The sequence below is a fragment of the Athalia rosae genome, chromosome 2, assembly GCF_917208135.1.
Source record: "Athalia rosae chromosome 2, iyAthRosa1.1, whole genome shotgun sequence".
In the NCBI taxonomy this organism is placed as follows: Eukaryota; Metazoa; Arthropoda; class Insecta; order Hymenoptera; family Athaliidae; genus Athalia; species Athalia rosae.
Window position 1 is genome coordinate 9,071,658 of NC_064027.1, and position 22,028 is coordinate 9,093,685.

Genomic DNA, 22,028 nt, shown 5'->3' on the forward strand with positions numbered 1-22,028 from the left:
CTGATAATATACCGTGATAAGAGTAATGGATGAGCTTTTATTTTGATTCAATCTTTTCGTTCGTATTATACATCCACAGTCATCTATTAGAGATTACAACTACGACTACATCTCATGTTTCTTAACTTGAATGATTATAAATTATTAGCGAGATTTGTTCTTTTTTCTTCCACGTGTTATGGTCGAGCGAAATAATGCGATCGCAACATTGGATCATCGATGATAATAACACAACAACGGTTGATAAAAATAATAAAATTCGTCACTACAGAGGTGAATGCGTGATTCTGTAGATTTTAGGATGATTTTCATCAGTCATGGTGATATTAATGTTAATAAGTAATGTTAAACATGAAATTGCTCGGTTATCGAGTGAACTCCAGTAAAATGATGTCGATAATAGGTACTCAATATGATACAACCAAGTTTCCTAAATTGTAAGTCGTGAAAATTTTGCAATTTCGCACGACTGTTGATATGGCAGCCATTTTTTTTCCTTCTTTTTTCGTCATTCAAAGTCTCTTCCAAGTCTTCTTGATCATGTCAGCCGCCTTTTCTCCTATCATGAAAGACGGTGCGTTCGTATGGGCGCTCCATGATTTTGGAATAATCGAAGTGTCCGCCACCCTCAGAAATTCGATACCGTGAACTCTGAGCTCGGGATCGACGACGGCTTCTGGATCGGATTTTGGTCCCATTTTGCAGGTGCCAACCTAAAAAGAGAAGAAAAACCAAACTTCAATCTTTCGCATAATTTAGGAGATTTAGCTGATTAGCGATAATCATATTGTCTGCCAAATCTATTCTGATAATCGCTTTCTAAGCGAAAACGGATAATTAAGATCGACGAAATAACAACTGTAAAAGTTCCATTCGGATTCGTAAGATCACAAAACGACAAATCGTTCAATGTTCAGCTATTTCTACTTATTGTCACATTGTTATAGTTACGCGTTTTCGTTCCTGCTGAACGATAGATCCGATAAAAATTCAATTCGGTCTCACCTGGTGGTGGAGAGTCGTAGTGATCGTACGAATAGCACATTCCCAATATTCGTCGGTACCGAAAACGTATTGCCTGCATCTTGGGAACTTGGCGGTGTGTATGCGAGGCTTGTAAATCGAGAAGGCTTTCGTCGAAGCTAGGCGAATTCCCTCCTTGATTCCTGCGATCATTGTTTTCACGTCTATATCCGAGGTGTAGTAATTCCCGTAGAATTTCGGCCACGCGAAAGGGTCCCGACTCTTCAGCAATAGCTCGCCCTTGCTGACCGGGTGCAGCAGCATTGGAACTATCGTGAAAGTGTCCGCGTAATCGATCTCACGAAAAACTGCGTTGTAATTTTCATCATCTATGTGGAAACTTTTACGGTAGGTTCCCCCGCCGTCAGTTGCCAAAGATCCGAACAAAGTGAATAGTTCGATGTCCGGCTGATTACCGGCGAACTTGTTATGTTCTGTCTTGACGTAGCCGATTGTCTCTACGCCACCGATCAGCGACAAAGGACCGTAACCTGTTGGAGTCATTTTCAATTAGTTTGGTATCTGACTAAAATTTTTGCAAAAATCGGGTAGCGTTATAAAACTTAGGCACATATGTATGTTCCTCGTGTACTTAGCGATTTTTAAGAAGTACCCGATCGCCTGTTTCGGGCAACTGCGTTTACACCGAATCAAACGGGCGGTCGGGTGTCTCTTGGAAATCGCAAGATACAGAGGTAGATGTTGAAAGATGTCTTGCGCTCGAAATCTGCAACCCGATTCACATATGTGCAATTTGTTTGCCCGATCGTCGACGATGTAAAATCTGCAGACGATTATTGGCTGTCGGTAATTGGCAAAGTTATAATTTAATCATTCTCTTCCTTGAGCTCGATCGATTCGAGACTATAGCTTACAATCAGTCGACCTACTGAACATTGAAATTTTATTGGAAATGGAAAGAAAAAGAATTAAACATTTTTCGTTGATTTTTTCATGGTTCACAGCGGACTCTGCACGTGTACGGGTAAAATGTTGACCGTGTTAAGATTTATTGTAACCGCGATAGCTAGGGCACCGATTTATTACTTGTATGGATATCGTGACGTGATCCAATAATTTTGATCGAAGCGATCATATATAATTGGCAGTCGTCAAATTTCCATTTGCGTAATCATCAATATATCATGCTTTTATGGTCGATCCACTCAATTCGATGACCGATCAAATTTGTTTTTGGGTATTCAATAATTAAGCTTGATATATGAAAATCGATAAGTTTTTTCTTATCTGATTGTGAGTATCGATCAAAAAAATTTTGCATGATAAATTTTTGACAATTTCAGAGACGCGTAATTAGTCATCACGAATTTATTGAATTTATTGAAAATTTTTTTTCATTTCGAACGGACTTAAAAATACTTTGCAACGATTGTCCCGGTAAATTATGAAAAAACAGAAAAGAAACGTTGCGTCGCTGTAGATAATCTGACGTTAGGATCGGATTTATCGAGTTTATCGGATATGACGAAATTTGTATGCAAATACACGCAGATCACGTTGATCGAATCATTCCGTTGGTGATGTCATCAACAGTTTATGTATGTTTACATTGAATAACGTATTTCTTTCCGCCCCAACGATCCAAGATACAGTCAAGAGTTGAAGAATGGAAAAATTTCTCACCATTCAACCATTGGACGAAATAGTTCGGATTCGAGAAGAGTATTTTTTCATTTATACTCTCTCTGAGATTCGATACCAAGAAGGTTAAGCCCAAGTAACAGACGTGATCTTGAAGATTTTTGCCCACTCTAAGGTTCTGGATTACCGGAATCCCCAATTCTTCAAGGTGTTCCTTTGGCCCCACGCCGGAGAGCATCAAGAGTTGCGGGGAATTGAACGCGCCGCTCGACAGGATCACTTCCTTCCTGGTGAAAACTCTGGTCCGTTGCCTCTTCCTTATGAATTCAACACCGTAGGCAACTTTGGTTCTTTCGTGTATCAGGATTTTCGTTACTCTGGTGTTCGCTATCACGTGCAAATTGGGTCTCCCTATTATCGGTCTGAGGAACGCTTTGGCTGCGCTGCACCTGCGATGAGAACAATCGAGTCATGGCTCAGCATTGACAAAGCCAAGATCGTCGCACTTACCTCCTTCCGTTTCTTAGCGTCGATTGTACGTAGGAAAAGCCGAGCTGGTCCTCGCCGTTATAGTCGAGAACCTTGTGCCCCGCTTCTTCAGCCGCCCGGAGAAAAGTCCCAGACATATCGGATCTGTATGGAACATCTTCGACGTTGAGGTACCCGTAGCGATTGTGATACGGTGAATTAGGATGAGCGGCGATCTTCGCCTTTTCACTTTTCATGTAATAGTGGAGCGTCTCATTCGGACTCCAGCCGTAGTTTCCGGCTGCTTCGAGGTCAAGAAAGTCTTGCCGATTACCCCGGGTGTAAATCATGTAGTTTATTATACTGGAGCCTCCTACACCGCGACCTCGAGGCCAATGGCATCTACCTGATATTTAAAATCGGTGGTTTAACAAAAACGATTAAAGTCGTGTTATGCTTTTCATTTCTTCTCTTTTTTTTTTGGCACATGTGGTTTTTCTTGCATATCTACATAGGTATAATATAGGAACCAACGATCTGTTATGATCACCTTCTGTCATTCCTTCGCAAACGCCCTCTTGACGTTCCATCAAGTGGTGCCAATTATAGTCGGTGAATTGGAAGTAGCTGACCAATATGGGTACGTCCGATAGAAAGGTTTCATAGCGACCAGCTTCTATCAGAAGAACCTTCCATTCTGGAACCTCGGAGAGCCTGTTGGCGAGAACACATCCGGCTGGTCCAGCACCGACGATCACGAAGTCGTACTCCGAAAGAACCTGTTCGATTTTATTTTTTTATCTCGGTCGTCTTGGCGTATGATCAAAGTATAAAGAAAAACAGGTCTTAAACTCAGTTATTCTAGCTAGTGGTACGCAGTACTGCAGTTCAACAGATTTGTATATAAATGTATATCCACCGAAAACAAAGAACTTGGGGAAAATGCGATGAATTTGAATGATAATAATAATAATAAGTAAGTAAATGGTTGAAAGAAATCATCGGAGACAACATGGTAGCAACGAAATAAAATCCGTAACGTCGTTATCTTTGAATCGATAGAATTTTGAAGAAAATTTTCCAAAGAACGCTTCTGTTTTCTCTCACGAAAACTTTGCATCATTCCATTTAGTATTCACGCGTAGAATAAAAAAATCTAGTCGAGTCAATTACCATATTTTTCTCGATGGGAACGAGCGCATATCCAACTGTTGAAAAAGTTGTAATTTTTCCAACTGAATTTGAAAATATTATCAAACTTCCGCGATTGCGCGTATAGGTCTAAGGTGAATCGCTAAGAATAGTCAGTTACGGAGTGACTATTAAACAGATCTCATGAGTTGAACTCGGACGTGACCGGTACGAATAGCCAAAATTTATTTATCCAAAACTTACGACGTCCGGTTCGGGATGTATCGCTGAACTTTTGTATCCTCGTGCAAACTGAATCGCAGCGTGCATGTAAGTCACAGGGACAGCGGAGGACCCCGCTGCCAGCAGGAGCAGAATCAGAACCCTCATTCCTATAAAAACGAAAAAGAATTCAGGCTCCGGCTCACTGCTCGGGTTCCTTTGGAGCTCGTTTTCTCGCACTAGGTAGACGAAGAAAAATCGTTTTTATATCTTCTTTTTCTATTTTTCCCTCTTGTCTTTCCGAAGCGCATTTTTATCGTTAACCCGTTCACCTTGCCACGCACAACGACCTCTGCGATCCACCGCAGTATTCGAGCTGCATTTCTGGTCCATTTCTGCATACCGTCATTACATTCGTTTCGACGTGTTTTATTTTTTTTTTCGTTCATTGGTTTCACTACGGAGCTAATCAACGGATTCATCACTGCATCTCACGAATTTTTTTTTTTAACAATTTTATCATCGCAAGAAATCGAAGGGCTATACAGTCATCTGTTGGCAATCGATTGTCGATATTATCGGTCGTGGTGTTTACGGGGAAAAAACCGGTTTTTAAAAATATCTCTTCCAACTATTTCTTTTTTATCAATCTTTCTTATCTGCGGATGTTTCTCGTTGTTCGGATGTGTTTTTTTATTTATTTTTTTTATTTTATCGTAAGTCCGGTGTTGATCACGGCCGTGAATAATGTTGTACATCATTTGATATTGAGAGGTATTGCAAATATTATTCGAATATAAAATAATTTGAATCTAAAGATAAGTAATGACGATAAATTCCTCTTTTTTAGACAGTTATCACTAAAGATTCTCGATGAGATTATGACAAATTACCTGAGTGTTGAATATACTTGTGCGCGTATACCTGTCTGAAGATTTTGCAACCTTGGAACTGAAAGAATTGTTGACCGCAGATTTTTATAGTATACCTTTTTTCCAAGCCATGGTGGGAGTCTAGTCGAGATAGAGTAGGAGATCCTCTATCAACGATTGGCTGACTTTTTTCGAATTTACCGGTCCAAACGCGATCATAATTGAGGGTTGACTTGATCCCAAATAAGCGATTCGAAATGCGAAGTTCTTTCGTTTGCTAATTAAATAACTTCTCTTTTTTTTGTTTCATAGCAGATTATCTATTCTGTTGAAATCAACCGACGGGTGTAGATGTTGTTCTTCCAGAGCTCACGTCAAAAGTTTGAACAATTCTCATATCGATCCATGAATAAATATGCAATTCGAATTAAAATATCTATTATTGTAAATGAAAAAGAAAAACGCAACAATATTCAAAATTCAAGATTGTACATCTGACACGGTTTGGCTGTTAGAATAAATTTAAGGAAACCGCCAGATTGCCCATAGCGATATGCCCACACGATTCTATTCGATTGGCGTTTGTCTGATGGCATAAATTAATTATTTTTAATTTCTTTCCGATCAAAAACTGGCGATAATGCACATGTCAGTCTAGGTTTGGAATCGGTCGATTGAATCGATCGATGCTTCGTGGGCTGATAGACTGGAATACATTGACAGTTCGGATCTTGGACGTCTAATTACCACAAGGGTGTAACCCGAACTTTTTTTTTCAATCAGGCTATTAAAGGTGATCAAACTGAAAAAATAAAAAGAAACAATAAACTTCCGCAATCACAGTAACTCCCCCCTTATACATTTTTCTGGCAGGTGAACCACCTGCCTTTTTTTGTGGGCTACGCCTTTCCACTTGATGACAAGGAATTCTTAACTTCTGATAAATTTGCGGTACATACGAAGGATCGGTAACGAATGGACAACCTCACCTCGACGGACATGCAAAGTTTCTGCGATATGAATGCGAAGGCTTATCAGAAACCGAATACGATGCATCGATGGCACGTAATTGAAGCGAACAACCTGACCCGACTTTGATCTGATACGATTCTATACCGAGGATACCGCGTTTCAATAATTCATAGAGACGAAAATTTTCAACCAACGATCATCGGCTCGAGCTCAACCTTAACTCACACCAAAGTCTGAGTTACGGTTATATTTTTATATATATGTACAGAATTTTCGGAACGGAACCATTGCGATATGATACTTTTTTTTTTTCATCAACCATTCTGCTCATGGTTTTGTAGGCCACAACGTTGTATGAAATTCCAGCTTAATGTATTCAAAACGAAAAGGCTCTTGTATAATAAAGAGACTTTATCGTACTACTAACTACTAATGTAACGACTGACCTAATGTAACTAACAAGGTGTTTCGATTCGAAGGTCAAATTTGAGCATTCTAAAAACTGAACAAAAAAAAAGGACAAAACGAATAATCGCGTAAACCCTTAAATTAAAATTGCTCAGCCCAAAGGAGGGCGAATTTCGCTCTACATCACCGATGTCATTGTAGCAGATCGTGCCGAATTGAAAAAATTTATCAAGGACTGTACTTTTCGAATGAAAGAAACAATTTTTGCTTCGGTAAAACTTGTAGCTATTACTAGGAAAATTTGCAGCCACTTAGAATTTTCTCAATTCCCGTGATCCTCGATTGTACATGTACAATAGCAATCCAACTTCGGGGAGATTTGTAATTAAGCTAAAAATGACTGAAATGAAAGAATTTTGGTACTACCAAAATTGATCTCGATATCAGTTACAGAATTTTCTTGAAAATAAAAAACTGTTATCATTCAAAAAATCAGCCATCCAATTGAGTGCGTCCTTCATCTGAGTCATAGGCAATTTTCGCATGAATTTTTTTTTTTTGCTTTTCAACTATCTTTCTCGTATTTCAAATACCACGATTATATTATCGTTGAATTTGGGACACCGTGTACATGACCATACAGTATTGCAAATTTTCTCATCAAAATTATCCGTTCGTAAGGGGCCAGTATCTTCATTTATTTTTTTCTCTCAATATTAACGTGGAACGTGCTGTTTAGACCGCCCGAAACCGGTTGACTGAGGCTTTGATCACCATGTGTTTCATTTAACTTTAATTTTTTTTTTTTCCTGCTTATCTCAATCCCCACTACCTTCATTATTTTGGCGATCCGTTATAGGATCTACTTCAAGATGTGTCTTTCGGTACAACTGGTTTGTTCCGTAAACTTTTCGAACGTGTATATGTTCGCGAATCAATTATGATAATAAATTATATGCTCGTTGCCACATTGAGTACGAATCATTCACTCATTAGTAACATCACGTACGATAGTAAATATTAGCTGATCCATGACCATCGTAGAATATAGATCGCATGGAGAGTAGAATTATCTGAACGAAACATTACGAAATCTCGAACAATAAGGTGCATTGCCCGTTAATTGTATAAATAAACATCGATTATCGCATCGCTCCGCGTTGAACGTTACTCTAGCCTATTTGAATTTATGATTTAAAAATTATACGAAATTCCAGTTATGAATATTGATTAGATAACATTTATTCAATTTGCTCTCAATTTTTGTGTTTCAGGTACAAGCAGAACGAATGACGTCCACCGATGTAATCAACTTTCTCAATCGGGACATGACCCATTAGGGTTGTACCTTCGGCATGAAAAAAAAAAAAAAACATCACTCGCCAGAGCATTTGACCTGTGAAAAATTAGGGGGTGCGATTTTTTTTTTCACACTTGAGGGGGTGGAGTTGGTAGTATAATTCTAAAATTTCGGTATGATCCCCCCCATTGCGTTTTGAAGGGTGTTTCTTTATTTCTCGAATAATTCGCTTATTTTCCGCTTTAGCGTGAAAGTGGTGATAATCGAAGTTGCCGAAAATGTACTTTCTCACAAGTTTAGCGGTCATCATTTTCGCTCTAGGATCGATATCTTCAGACTTATACATGGTTTACTGGAAAACAATACACCCCTAAATTGAACATGTCTGTTAACGCAATCAGGGGATCGCCTCGAAAACCACCTCCCCCGTAATTGTAAGTACATACAAAAAAAGTCGCACCCCCTAATTTTTCACAGGTTGCCCCTATCTTAAGCTCTGGCGACCGGACCATTCCCAATTGAACAGGTTCTTTTTCTCGATCTTATCGGTATCGCCAATAAACGGCTATACGGACAGGTAAACCTAATCAGCTATGTTACATCAGATGTCTTCGCAGACTTCTTCCGTAGTTCTGCTTGGCCTCGCCTGGCTTTGCTATGGATCGAGGCCACACGCGGTCAAGATCATTGAAGATCTACTTTGCAAAACTGTTATTTTAAAACTGCACCGATATGCTGGAATTTTGTCGAAGATCAAAAAAATAATACTGATAGTATATCCAAGGCCACGGTCCTAGTTTTTTTTTTGCGATTTCTTGAGATACAAATTTTTTTTTCATTATTCAAGTGGCTAATCTAACTAATCTAATATGTCACGAGCTTTGGGTACCAAGGTGAGGTAAAATGCTGCTCTTCATGACAATGAAATTGTTGGACTCTGCATGATTAAGAATATGAATTTGAAATCGAAAATTTTTTATACGAAGCAACAGCGCGCCATCGTAGAGTGCTACTAGGAACTAATATTTCTCATACCAGAGTGAGATCAGAAATAGCTTTTGGTTTTTGATAAAACTGTGTGTAGTAGGGTGGCCCAAGGAAAAAAAAAACGAAAATATTTTTTGCGTTTCGTATGAAAACATATTAAGTAAATTATTTGTAAGAAAAAATTTAATTTTTGACGATTTTGGAAACCTTGAGTGGCTCCTAAGATTTATTTTTTTTCGAGTTGATCTTCGGAGGGTGCTCTTAAAACACGTTAAACTAATATATTCTCATAGGAGACGCAGAGTTATTTTTGGGCCACCCTAGGTATAATATAATGAGAAAATAGTCATCATGAGTACGTTGGCATCATTATTAGCTGCAAGTCAGAATGAGAATCCCTGCCCGATTACTTGACGTAAAAATGGGTCCCTCCGCATCTCGCATATCTCGTTCAGCGAGTTTTTGGTCGTTTCGCAAACCGCATTTCTGTGCACCCATATATAGACCGCGTTACAGGTGCACGTGCAGTCCGCTTGGTGCAAGATTCATCGGTACCAAAATCGTTATTACCATTATGTGATTCGACGTAGTCGCACGTCGAATTGCAGCTTTTGAAACTGAAACCGATTTCGTCGAAGGTGCCGCGCAACGAACTCTACCGATCAATTAATGATCGATTGACGACATGTACCTTCGTACCGCAATAGTAATTGTAACCTGCGTTGCACTCGAACGCAAATAAATTCATCGCACTTTCGGAGCCATCGGTTTTTCAAAATTTTACACTTTCCTCTTATAAGTTTTTCTACTTGCGGAAGCTTCTATCTCAGGGGTGGGACGGGCGTCATCAATTTTTATACACAATAATCACGAAGCAAGGTTCATTTTACAAGGTTCAGTCCTACAATTGGTCAATTATCTGAATTCTTATTCCGAATTAAAAATCTCAATTATCGCGAGGTCATTATGGCTCGCTGATCTTTTTTGCTCTGGTTTTCATCTGTGATTATAGATTATTCATTCAATCAGGTGATTTCCACACCGACCTCGCACGCTATCTGAATGTCAGTTATATCTTGAACGGCGGAATCGTATCATTCGGTTTCGCGTGTGTTCCGAAGCGTAATTTTTGCGTACCTTCTCGTGTCGAATTTCTAGTATTTGTCCATATATATTTTCGCGAGTTTTTCCTATTGCCCGATGTGCACCGACCCATCTCACGGTTGCGGCGTCGAGGGTAGTTTGCTTTTTGGCTAAGAAAATCATTGACGTGATGTGATTATCGAAACTACGAATTACTGAACTAAATATCATATACATTCGAAAAAGTTCTGACTGCCAAAATATGGAAATTGTTACAAAGCGAACGAACTCAAATTCGTACAAATATTAGTTCTTTTTCAGTTATGAGTTTTGACAGTCAAATCGACAACCGGCAGCTGTCAAATTCAATTCTGTTCGCCTCTGACGCTATGTTTGTTATCAGCGACCCCGAAAACATCGAGAACAATACTTCTTTTTCAAAAGAACGTTGACCGTACCGTATAATGCAGATACGTCAGCTAGAGACGTGTTGTTGGGATTGTATAAAAATTTTGATTAAATATTTTTTCTCCTAATTATTACAATAAATGAAGTAGTCGAAAAATATTTTCACTCACCGATGACCTCGATTATAATCAAAGTTATTAAGAGTCGATCAGGCAAATGAGATTGTAAAAAATTGATAGTATTTTGAAAAACGTTACGAGAAGAACGATGTTCAGCGTATGAGACGTAGGGCAGAACTGCTCTGTGCTTTTTAACTTCGGATGGAATCCTCATCCTTGCGAACCAGTTGAGCAGGGTAATATACCTATACGTATAGGTAATTAGATATCTAGGGTAATTTCGGCAGCGCGGAGATGATCTAGTGGATACCCCGGTAATGTGAACAAAGTGGAATTTTTCTGTTTTGCTCTGATTTTTCTTAATTTTTGCGACTGTTATTTTTAACTTTGAATTTCGATCGCGAGTCGCCTCAGAGTTGGCAACAACAATAAAAAACAAAATAGATAAATAAAGCAAAATAGAAACAATTCTCTCCTCTCCGCGAACGTTGAGAGTGATGCATTTGAAAAATTTTCCTTTCATTCCTTTATTTGCCCCGCTAACAATAAGAAAGGATAATTTATCCGAAATACACGGACGAGCTGATCTGCTCATGTTTGCGAGTTGCCAAATATTGGAAAAACCAAAAATTAAAATTGAATCAAGTGGATAGAAACAATAAATAACAGTCATTTGGCATTTTGTCGAAAATGTATCGAATGACGCAGAAGATCGAGAATAGAGTTGCCCCGCGGATAAAAAGATCGAATCTCGGGTCGTTCGTACTTTAGGCGATAAAATAATAAGGCCCATTCGATTGGTATTTTCCCATTTCAGGTTCATTGATTGTTTCTAAATTTGTATGCGACACACTTAGGGACTGTGGTTCACGTGACCTTAATAAACAAAATTTCAAATCGAGCCACCCCGTACAATTGATCGGTATAAACAAATCTTCGTAGCTTCTATAACATGAATTTTTTTTCTCTTAATTATTCGTCTTCGTTACCAATGTCAAGATAATTATGACGCGATGTTTATGCCTGTATTCAATTGCCTATACCTGCAACTACGGAGGGCATAATATTTTCTCAATAATTAATGTTTGTATCTATAGTGCAGGTGCAAGGATATCATGGCAGTCAACTTGAAAATCTGAATCTACGATGAAGAGAGCGAGTTTTTTTCACTTATTGTTTTGTTCGATATACATTCATGTACAACGTGATGAGATTTCACCTGGACGGTAAGAAAAATTTGATTATTACGGTCAGCTCGATTCCGAACGTACTGTATACCGAAGTAACGTAAATTGTTGACGTATTCTCAAGGTAATTTGTTTTCATCTATTTTCTCTTCTGAATTGTTAATGTGCAGATCATCATCGAGACATCGTTGCATGGTTTATCGCAGGTTGAATTGTTTTCGTAGAATAATTATTCTGATAATTGTCGCGAGGCATAAGGCGTGGCGTGAGAATAAGTGGCCGTTATACCATTTCCGCGTAGAAAGATCACGCGGTGTCATTTGAGAGACGCAAGAAACACTTGTCAAGTTTATCAATTAGGTACTATATATGCTCTGAGATTATGTATGTAACTACTCAGCCGACTGCATCTGTTCATCAATGCCTATTATTCATTTATTATTCTTATCAATTCCAACAGGTGTAACTCTACTGAGTCATGCCCCGTTGCCTATTATTTATCGATTAGGTCATAAGGTTTTGGTATCACGTGGCTACATTGAGCAAAAGAACTGCGATTTATAACGTGGATAATTTTCAGAGCAGGTTATGTATATGAGTGGTAAATACAGGGTGTCTCAATTCAAGCGAAAGATTCTTATACGTTGTAAACTGATATCCATGAAATGTGATGCGAATTTTTCCCATCGAGATATCTCAATTTTTCTGCTTCAAAACGTGAAAAATTGGCGATAACTCAATTAATTTTATAGATAGATCATTTTGGCTTCCAGATTCGGGTTCCTGGAGTCAAAATACATCAGAATAGCATATAAAATGAAATATTTTTTTTTGGTCCAAAATCGACAAAATTCCAAGGGGTACCCCTTTGGATTTTTTCGATTTTTGGGCCAAAAATGAAGTATTTTAAAAATCGGTTGTAGGGTACTTTTCTTACGTATTTTGAGCTGAGGAACACGAATCCGTTGGTCAAATTGAGCTATGAATTTTTCTCATCGAGATATCTCAATTTTTCTACTCCGAAAAGTGAAAAATTGGCGATAACTCAATTAATTTTATAGATAGATCATTTTGACTTTCAGATTCGGGTTCCTGGGGTCAAAATACATCAGAATAGCACATAAAATGAAATATTTTTTTTTGGTCCAAAAACGACAAAATTCCAAGGGGTACCCCTTGGAAAAATCTCAAATTTTGGACAGAAATTTTTATTTTTTAAAATTGATCTTAAAGTACTATTCCATTGTATTTTGACCCCTGGAACACGAATCCGTTGGGCAAATTGAGCTACGAATTTTTCCCATCGAGATATCTCAATTTTTCTAATGTCGATTTTTTACCCCTAGACTCATATTTCGCAAAGTTCAAAAGCACGAATTCAGAAACACGAGGATTATCTCGTTTCATTTCGCGGTTCGAGTTTCGATTGGTCATCAACTCTTCGGAATAGGAAATCGGAACCTAGAAATACTTCGTTCAAGTTGGGATTATCCTTCGAGGCGTGGGAATGAAAAAATGGATCTGAAATTATTTTACGAAATTCTTTTTTCAACGTCCATATAATACACATCGTTACACAACTTCAATTTATACAGGCCTATTATATCTAATTACAAATAGAAACGGTACGACAAATCCTTATTCTAAGTATACGCAATGTACATATTTATAATGGGGAGGGGGCGATTATAATGTATAATATCGTATATCTTCATCCAAGATGTGCGATAATCCGTAATAAAGCAGAAGAAAAAAATTCAGACCTTCAACAGAACTTAAATAGGGTAACGCGGGGCAATATGGGGCAGCGGGGCAGAATAAAAAATTTGATTTACGAATTTTTTCAAAATGATCGAAAATTTTTTCTTCCAATGGATTCCTCAAGTACCCCACGTTGCCCCGCGTTCACCTATACCGAAGCTTGTAGATGAGACACGCAATAAGGCTCAAGTCTTCAATCCAACCAAATAAAATCAGTTCAAATAAGCAAAAAAGGGAAAAATAAAGTAACCCTAACTTCTGGGATATCACCTGAATGAATTCAATTATTTTCATGTCTTTTGCAACGAAGATTGAAAAATCCTGACTTCACATTGAAAGTATCTATAATAAAAATAAAGTAAATGAAATAATCCAATCGACAACTCTGTCGGAATTTTATGCCGTGCGATGAATTGACTATGACACGATACGATCGAACGGATATCAGTTTTAACCACATTTATCGACTATCGTGATACGCAATGAGGAAAGTTGTGGTAATTGTGGATAAAAAATCGCATCGACGATGCTTTTGATTTTATAAAGTAAGGCACAGATTATCAAGTGATGATAAAAAATTGGATACATAGTTCAAATACTCTCGACGCTCCTGATCATCTTCGATACGAACCGTTCCTTTGTCGTTTCGTCGGCCTTTGACTCGTCCCGGTCGGATAACCCCAATCTTCTTTAATCATATCGGAGAGTTTTTCGCCTATCATTATCACAGGGATATTCGTATGCGCAGTTGGGATCTCTGGAATTATCGATGCGTCTCCTACTCTCAATCCTTTCACGCCGTAAACCTGAAATCACATCAGACGTTAAATTCGTTATCCCTCCCGATGAGATCATCGATGTATACCGATTTTTTTCCCCCCCGTTAGAAATTTTGGTTATTTTCGAAGAAATTCGGTCATTTTGCACGTAACATGATCTCGCTCTCCGATCTGCAGCATAACTCGTTGCTTCACGACTACGCGGTAAATTGCTCTGACCTATAAAGAACGCTTGCATAATTTTCGGATGGCCTCATTTCATTTCGATTGAAACGAGTTTTCACCCCGTTTCTTCCACTTCTTTTCATTCGCTTTTTTTTTTTTTTCTCTCGTTTCTTCCGACGAGGGGGAAATTTTAATCGATTCATTTTCACAATCCGCGATACGAACGAAGCGATCTGAATTACTTCTCGTGAAATCGTAAGAAATTCAAGGGCAAGATTTCCGATCGATACTTTTACGTTCCGATGACAATCTCGAAATAAATGCATGCCGCGCCGTTGGTGGTTGAATACTCGAATCGCTTCGCCGATAAAAATCGAGCATACATTAAATTCTATATTTAAACACGATTATTATCAACAGAATATAAAATCAATCCAGTATTCACGTAACTCTGAGTATAAATTTATGCAATTATTTTATCGGTATCAAATCTCTCTGGAAATTCTCATTTAAGCTCTATTGCGGGTATAATATCTGTGTTGGTTTTTTTCGCCGTTCGGAATTTGTTCGTATAAAATAATATATGTAGATAAAATTTGATAAGACATTCCTCAAACATCGGATGTATGGCTAGAGGAAAAAATTAAAAGTGTATTTCTGTATAAATACCATTTTTTTGCCCATACACACGAGTACAATAATCATCCGGCAGATAGTTTTCTACTTTTGTCAGTTGAGGATGAAGAGAGAAAAAAAAAATAAATATAAAGAACGGGCTAGGGACGATTAACATTTTACAGCGGGAACATTCGCCGATTAATTTATTCGTCAGGAATCGTTCGATGATATAACCATATCGGTAAATTTGAGTTATCGCGACACGTGAATCGCCTCCGAATCGCTGTTACAACTGGTCATTGCACGTACGCATATCCTGGTATTCCGTGCAAACGGTCGATAAAACGCACGCCGAAATAAATACCTACGTATACATACAACATGTACGAGTAAAAAGTCAAAGGAAATTACCTGAAGTCTGGGGTTCACCACAGCGGTCGGATCGCCCGCGGGGCCCATTTTTGCAGTTCCGGAGTGATGATAAATCGTGAAGGTCAAAGTTCGGGCAGCGCATTCCCAGTACGCGTCCGAATCGTATTCGTGATTTTCGCATCCCGGCAGTTGCTTGTCGTAAAGTTTCGAGCCGAATCTCTGCATGGACTTCGTTCGACTGACCGCTTGCGAAGCCCTTATGGCGGCCACCATCGTTCGGACGTCCTCCGGGTGGCTGAGATAGTTCGGAATCAGTCTCGGCGGTGTTCTTATGTTCTTATTTCGCAGTAAAATCTCGCCACGACTGAGCGGTCGCATGATCATCGGTAGTATGTTCCAGGCGTATTTCTCCTCGATCACCTTGTACGTCTTATCCCAAAGTTTTTGCGATATCCCGTAGCCTTGTCGAGCGCCTCTGTCCGCGTTCAAAGCAGCGCCTTGGAAAAGTAGCTCGACGTTCGGCCAGCTCTCGGGATTTTCGGGTGAGTCCGTGTTGAAGAAGGCGAGGGCCTCGCAACCACCTGGAATCGTCAACGGACCTTCGCGGTGGTTGAAGTAATCGCTCATGTAGGGGTTGATCGGATTCATGATATCCCTCGTCAATATCGACGACGACTGATTTATCAGGACCATGAAGCCTCCGTAGGCTATGTGATCCATGAGGTTCTTGCCGACCGGCGAATCTTTTATCAGCGGTATTCCCATTTCCGAGAGATGCCCGGCCGGACCGATGCCACTGAGCATCAAAAGTTGGGCAGAACCGATCGTTCCGGCGGACAGTATTACCTCCTTACGCGATCTCACGGCGAACTTTCGATTTTGTTTGACGAATTCAACGCCCACGGCCCGATTACTTCTCGGATCTATGAGTACTTTTGTTACGAGACTGTTCTTGCTCACGAACAAATTTCGCCTGTATTTTATCGGGTGCAAATACGCTCTGCTTGAACTCATCCGCGAACCGTTTACCGTCGTCGTTTGTATGTACGAGAATCCCGTCGCCCTCCGTCCGTTGTAGTCCTGTATGTCGAAACCGAGCTCGTGACCGGCGTCTAGAAACGCCTCGGCCAAGGGGGTGTGAAATTTCGGATAATTTATCACCATCGGTCCCTTCCGGTTGTGCATATCCTTGTCGTACATGAGACCGGGTATTTCGACGTTTTCCATCTTCTTGAAATAGTACAAAACGTCTTTGTACGACCAGCCGGTGTTACCTAGTTCTTCCCAACGATCGTAGTCGCGTCTGTCGCCGCGGGTCGCTATCATGTAATTGAGTACGCTACTTCCACCCATCACTTTACCGCGAGGCCAATTGCACCTCCTGTCCGTCATGCCTAAACAGTACTTGTCGGACGGTTCGGTTCTGTATTTCCAGTTGATGTCGTTGCTGAATTGGAGGTAATTGACCAGCAATGGTATGTCCATCGCTAAATTCTCGCTGCGTCCGGCCTCTAAAAGTAGCACTTTTATCTCCGGTATTTCCGTCAAACGACTCGCTATCGCTGCACCTGCACTTCCGGCTCCGACGACTATAAAATCGTACTCGGCGTTCGGTCCCGGCGTCATGTCCGGAGGTTCGGCATTCTGGTACAATTCACCCTCCCTGACGAAATCCACCAATCCTAGGGCCAACGACGAAATACTGGACAGTAACGAACGATAATTTTCCCTCCCATAAAGACCGGCGAAAATACGTTGCGGTAAAATTTGCGCGTCACTTTCATTGTACTCTGAACACAGCAATGTTATGAAAATGAATGCACCCACCAGGGAGCGAAACGTCGCTACTACTTGCATGTTGCTTCGCCAACAATTCTGACCGTGATCTGTGACGGGGAAAATATACATCTTCGTATATATACTCCGGCCGCTACCATCGCGCTACCGCGTTGGCCATACATCGGTAGCCCACCTGGTTCAGGTTAATTTTTTTTGTCAATCCGCTTTGTACGTGCTGAATTTGAAACGACGTCGATCTTGCGGTCGGGGATTTCGTCTCCCATTCCATACTTTATTGTATTTTCAAATCATTTTGTTCTTCGGTATCCTTTTTCATCGTCGTTACGTTACAACGCGGAATCGAGGAAGTTTTCGTCGCGGTTATTTCGTACGGGAAACGAATCCTTTTTTTTTCTTTTCTTTTCCTTTGTTTTTTTGAATTTTGCCGGTGTGGCGGACGCTTCGACGTTTCCGGCGATACGATGAATTTTCAGATTTTTGCAAATTGAAGGTGATTGTACCCTTATTGTCTCATTTCAAACGACGTTCCGTATCTTACGAATATAATTAGGAGTCTTTGTACGAAGTTTCTGTAATTGGCCGTTAGTCTCGGAGATCATGATATTACGAGGATTTGCTGATTTTGTACCGCTCATGTGACGTAATTATATAATCATATTGCCAAGAGTTACCGAGTAGCCGTCACCAGATTCTTGATACGATCGTCACGATCGTCTCCACTGATATTACATATGGTTTTTAATATTCACATTTGAAAAATATTTTAATTCAAAAATTGTGCACCACGCGAAATTTCGGACTAATTTCTGTTGCAATCACTGTGTATTTATGTTATTCTTCTTCATGATATATTTACGGATCGTTTCATCGGAAAACGGACCGCAGGCAACGAAATAGTGAATTTCATTTTTGCGTCATAAATCGGTCCGCCTATCAAATTCTAATTAGATCAAACGAACGTGCATATATGCGCTCAATTATTTTCCGCAAAAAAAACTTTTTTTCTTCATTTTTACCACTTCAGAATTTTGTTTTTCTGGAATTCAAATCACTTTTAACAATATTTATTTTATTATCACAAACCTATATATATATATATATATACATCCCTTCGTTCCGAAAAATGAATTTCTACTGAACGACGTGTATTTGAATCTAAAAATTTGTAGACTCTTCGAGTTCCTTCGATTTTTCGAGCCCCTGCCAACTAAAATAGACGATCTGGTATAAACGCTCAGAAGAGTTGTACCCTGATCTTTACTCGATTTTTTTAATAGGCTGCAGACTATTTGGAATATCTCATTGGTTAGCCTTCTGTCGAAGGAAGATCTGTTTGTCGATCTCCGACTCCCATGTAGCAATATTTGAAGTTCCCCTTCCTCTCGATCCCGTAGAAAATCTCACTATCCAGATGAATACCATTGCGTCGAAGTACCTGGTCGATTTAACCATACAATCATTTTAATCACCAATTTTACATACACATCCGTTTGGATGAATTCGAATTCAACGTTCGAGGATCTAACAATAACACTAATAGGCCGGGTGGCTAGTCCATAAATCCGACCAAACTTGTCCAAAAATTTTGACGAAGATTTTATCTTTTTTGATGGCTTAATGGGGTGTCATTTACAAGGAACCAAAATAGACGGTAGAGCATTTCATCAACATTTCGGCAGTAACTCGTTCCGGAATATAGAAATGGCAAAAAATTATTTTATTAAAAATTGTAGATGATAAAATTGTTTTCAAAAAATTGATTCGGATTATTTTACTTTGTACGAAACACGTACGTCCGAAGCAACCGTACCTATAACCGGTTGTGCAATGTACGACGATTTTTTTTTTTTTCTTCTAATGACAATCGCGTAAGTCGCCTTTCAACACGATTTGAAATACCTACACGCGTACAAGTTTCATTCACCTGATGAACTTCTTTTTTTTCATCGTTTTTTTTTTTTTCATCGACGACCAAACCATGGAATTATTATTGGCGATAAAATTTTCCTTCGACAAAATAATTTCAATGAAAAATACCACGTTTTCCTTCATGCGCTTTAGAAAATTGCGAGGGGAAAAAAAAAAACATCGAGGAATCATCGAAACACTTTCGTTCAATTTAAACCTTCGATCGAACTACAGACCTTGGATTACCACGGAGGCAATTTTTTTTTCAATCCAGCCAAAATTTCTACGCTCGGAAGAAACCGCACTCTTCCATCTTCCGTAAGCGTATAAGAATATATTCCAAATGGCTATGTTAATAGAAACGGAGGGGTTCGAACGTGCTTAGAAAAACAAGCTCGTCCGGTGCGGCTGTGCGTCGTATCCTTGGAGCTTCGGAGTGAATTGCGTTGAACCGTCACTCCGACGCGACGACTCCAGCCTGGAAGTACATTAAAATCTGGACCGAACCTGAACAATTAAACGACACCGAATCGATCTGTTTATAATTACCGGATTTCCAATCAACAGAGTCGTGTGATTTTACATCACGGCGAACATTCCAGAAACTACGTAGCTCTTCGATCAATCGTAAATCAGAGGAACGAATCCGCCGATCACACCGCCACGTATATCAATGTCGTCACAGCCATCAAATCGACGCTGAACTGGCTAATACTCTTCTTTCTATTCACGATGCTTATCACGAGTATAAATCGCCCGTTTAGACACTTGGAAACCCCGTTAAGTAAAAAATATCACTCTTCAACCGGTCACTTTCGAGTGGAGTTCATTTTCATTCTACCGATTAAACCGATCGGTTAGGAATTAGCGTACGTCATAACCGAATCCGGGTAGAGAATATAAAATCTTATAGCACCCTACACTCGATCGCTCCTCGTAATTGCCGTAGCAAAATTTATTTTCATTATTTTCACACTCTGCTCTCGTTTGGCTCGCGTATGCCAATAAGCGATCGTCTAAACCGTTATACCTAAGTAATCTGAATCTGTGGGAAATTTTCATTTTCATATCCTCAATTACTTACGTAGAATACCAAGGTCGCGATGCAAACATTTGCAGACATGCGACAGGTATATTTAGATGCATTGTTCAGACTCACGTGCTTAATATATAAATAAATATCGTACGATGCCGCGATGGATAGCGAATGCATTTCGAAGAACTCCCGTTGCACGGGGTGATCGCATTGTCAAATAATCGCTCAATAACCGCAGATATTGAAAATTATTCGAATCAATAGATACTAAAATTTGAATTGCCGTGGTAATGCCACTCGATCGAGCATAATCATTCTTAACGAAGATTCCTGCGTAGTTCCTTCTCCTTCTTTTCTCCGCGATCCCCCTGTCTGACCCCCTTCTTCTCACGTTTGAGCGGGGATAAAAATTTATTTGTTCGCAAAGCGATAAACCAATCGATTGATCCTTAATCCTACGTGACTCCTGTCCGTTTACCGTAGCGATAACGACAATTAATTATTTAATCGTTGGGACCATTATTTTTCCCGTTTGTTTCGTCACCGATAATCCCCTCGTATTCCCGATCGGTACGTATGTGCCGTATAAATGAATCCTCCGATTTATGCCGATTGATAATTGGGTGCATAATGGAAAAAAATGCCTGATTACGAACTCCTTATTCCGGTATTGCGGAATATTACTCGTCGCCGTCGTCCTAAATTGTCCTTGAACTTGACAATATCCAAATCCTTCCAGACGAACAAGTTCGTTAATTATTTTTTGTAAAATCTCTTGAACTTGATTTCGTGATATTAATTTTCGAATTATGTTTCGGCACGAATTGTTTACAGTCTTCGTTAAATTTGCCAAACACTAAAATCCGGAAATTATTCGTTTATTGGTTACCGTACCTAGTTTGGTTGAAAAATAATGGATAAATCGCGGAAAGGATTCTCTCTTTTTAACGAACGAAAAACTCGAACGAAAAGTACTCCGCACCTCCGCACCGTGATGTGGGTCCGATTCCGCGAATCGCGAATGGCAGAGTAATCGATAATTGTAAAAAAATAAAAATTAGTACAGAATGCCCGTAGACGCGTCATAATAAAATGTGCAATTAGTGTCGACGTCGAAGGATTTCCGACCACGGGCTGGTCGATCTCGTATTTTTTTCCTCAGGGTTACGGTGCGACGTCGCGTACCCGGTATGACCGCCAATTTTCTACTTATTTTCGAACGTTATTTACCCGTCGAAAAATCTGGTCCAGTTATCGGTACCAAGGTCGGCGACCATCGGCGCAGAAAAATAAAACGTTTTGCAACACGCGAACCGCAGGTTGTAATGCGAATTCCTAAATCGCGAATGCGATCGGAGGATAAACCGTGGAGATTTGCGTTGTTCCGCCTGGAGACAAAATGTGCTGCACTCGGTGATTTCATTTTCGTTTTACCGATCTCCGATGGAATTCGACGTGGACGGTTCGGCCTGAATCATTCGGGACTTTATTAGAGCACGAACGTTTTCGTTCCAACTCTTTATCACGAGAGCGCTACTTTCGAAACGTCTCCGAGACAGTTTGATTTTTGGCGATTGCAAGTTCATGCGTAAAGCTGCGGTAAAATGAAGAGCGATACGACGGCACATTTATGGCTTGTGCGGTTCGCAGCGTTCCAGGAGACCTTGGAGACTTATTTTATTTTTTTTTAAACGTTGTTCGAGTGTTGTTGCGGTTGTTTTTAAACTTTTTCTTCTTTACGATGAGTCAAAAGTCATACGAAATTCCATCGGCAGATCTGATACCGCCGTAGGTTGTTGTGCGTTTC

General features: G+C 39.7%; 3 protein-coding genes and 1 long non-coding RNA gene across 6 annotated transcripts in view; 1 reads left to right on the top strand and 3 right to left on the bottom strand.

Moving 5' to 3' along the window:
• LOC105683396 (flotillin-2) overlaps positions 1-22,028 on the top strand; it is a 135,377-nt gene that overhangs the window by 20,354 nt on the left and 92,995 nt on the right. The gene's annotated exons all lie outside the window — the stretch shown is intronic.
• LOC112695070 (glucose dehydrogenase [FAD, quinone]-like) lies at positions 18-10,794 on the bottom strand. 2 transcript variants are annotated; one of them, XM_048649752.1, is made up of 7 exons: positions 10,647-10,794; positions 4,489-4,616; positions 3,644-3,872; positions 3,136-3,499; positions 2,668-3,074; positions 1,006-1,514; positions 18-713 (listed from the first exon to the last, which is right to left on the bottom strand). In XM_048649752.1, exons 2-7 carry the CDS (start codon positions 4,612-4,614, stop codon positions 513-515), a joined length of 1,836 nt encoding a protein of 611 aa, XP_048505709.1. In that variant the 5' UTR covers positions 4,615-4,616; positions 10,647-10,794; the 3' UTR covers positions 18-512. The 2 variants fall into 2 exon arrangements, with proteins under 2 accessions (XP_048505709.1, XP_048505710.1); XM_048649753.1 differs by lacking the exon at positions 10,647-10,794 and adding an exon at positions 5,340-5,591.
• On the bottom strand, positions 13,310-17,901 carry LOC105683327 (glucose dehydrogenase [FAD, quinone]). Its single transcript, XM_048649728.1, has 2 exons — positions 15,517-17,901; positions 13,310-14,349 (listed from the first exon to the last, which is right to left on the bottom strand). Exons 1-2 carry the CDS (start codon positions 17,383-17,385, stop codon positions 14,158-14,160), a joined length of 2,061 nt encoding a protein of 686 aa, XP_048505685.1. The 5' UTR covers positions 17,386-17,901; the 3' UTR covers positions 13,310-14,157.
• On the bottom strand, positions 18,472-21,389 carry LOC125499852. The gene is made up of 2 exons (XR_007276873.1): positions 19,422-21,389; positions 18,472-18,712 (listed from the first exon to the last, which is right to left on the bottom strand). It is a non-coding gene; the product is annotated as an uncharacterized LOC125499852 (long non-coding RNA).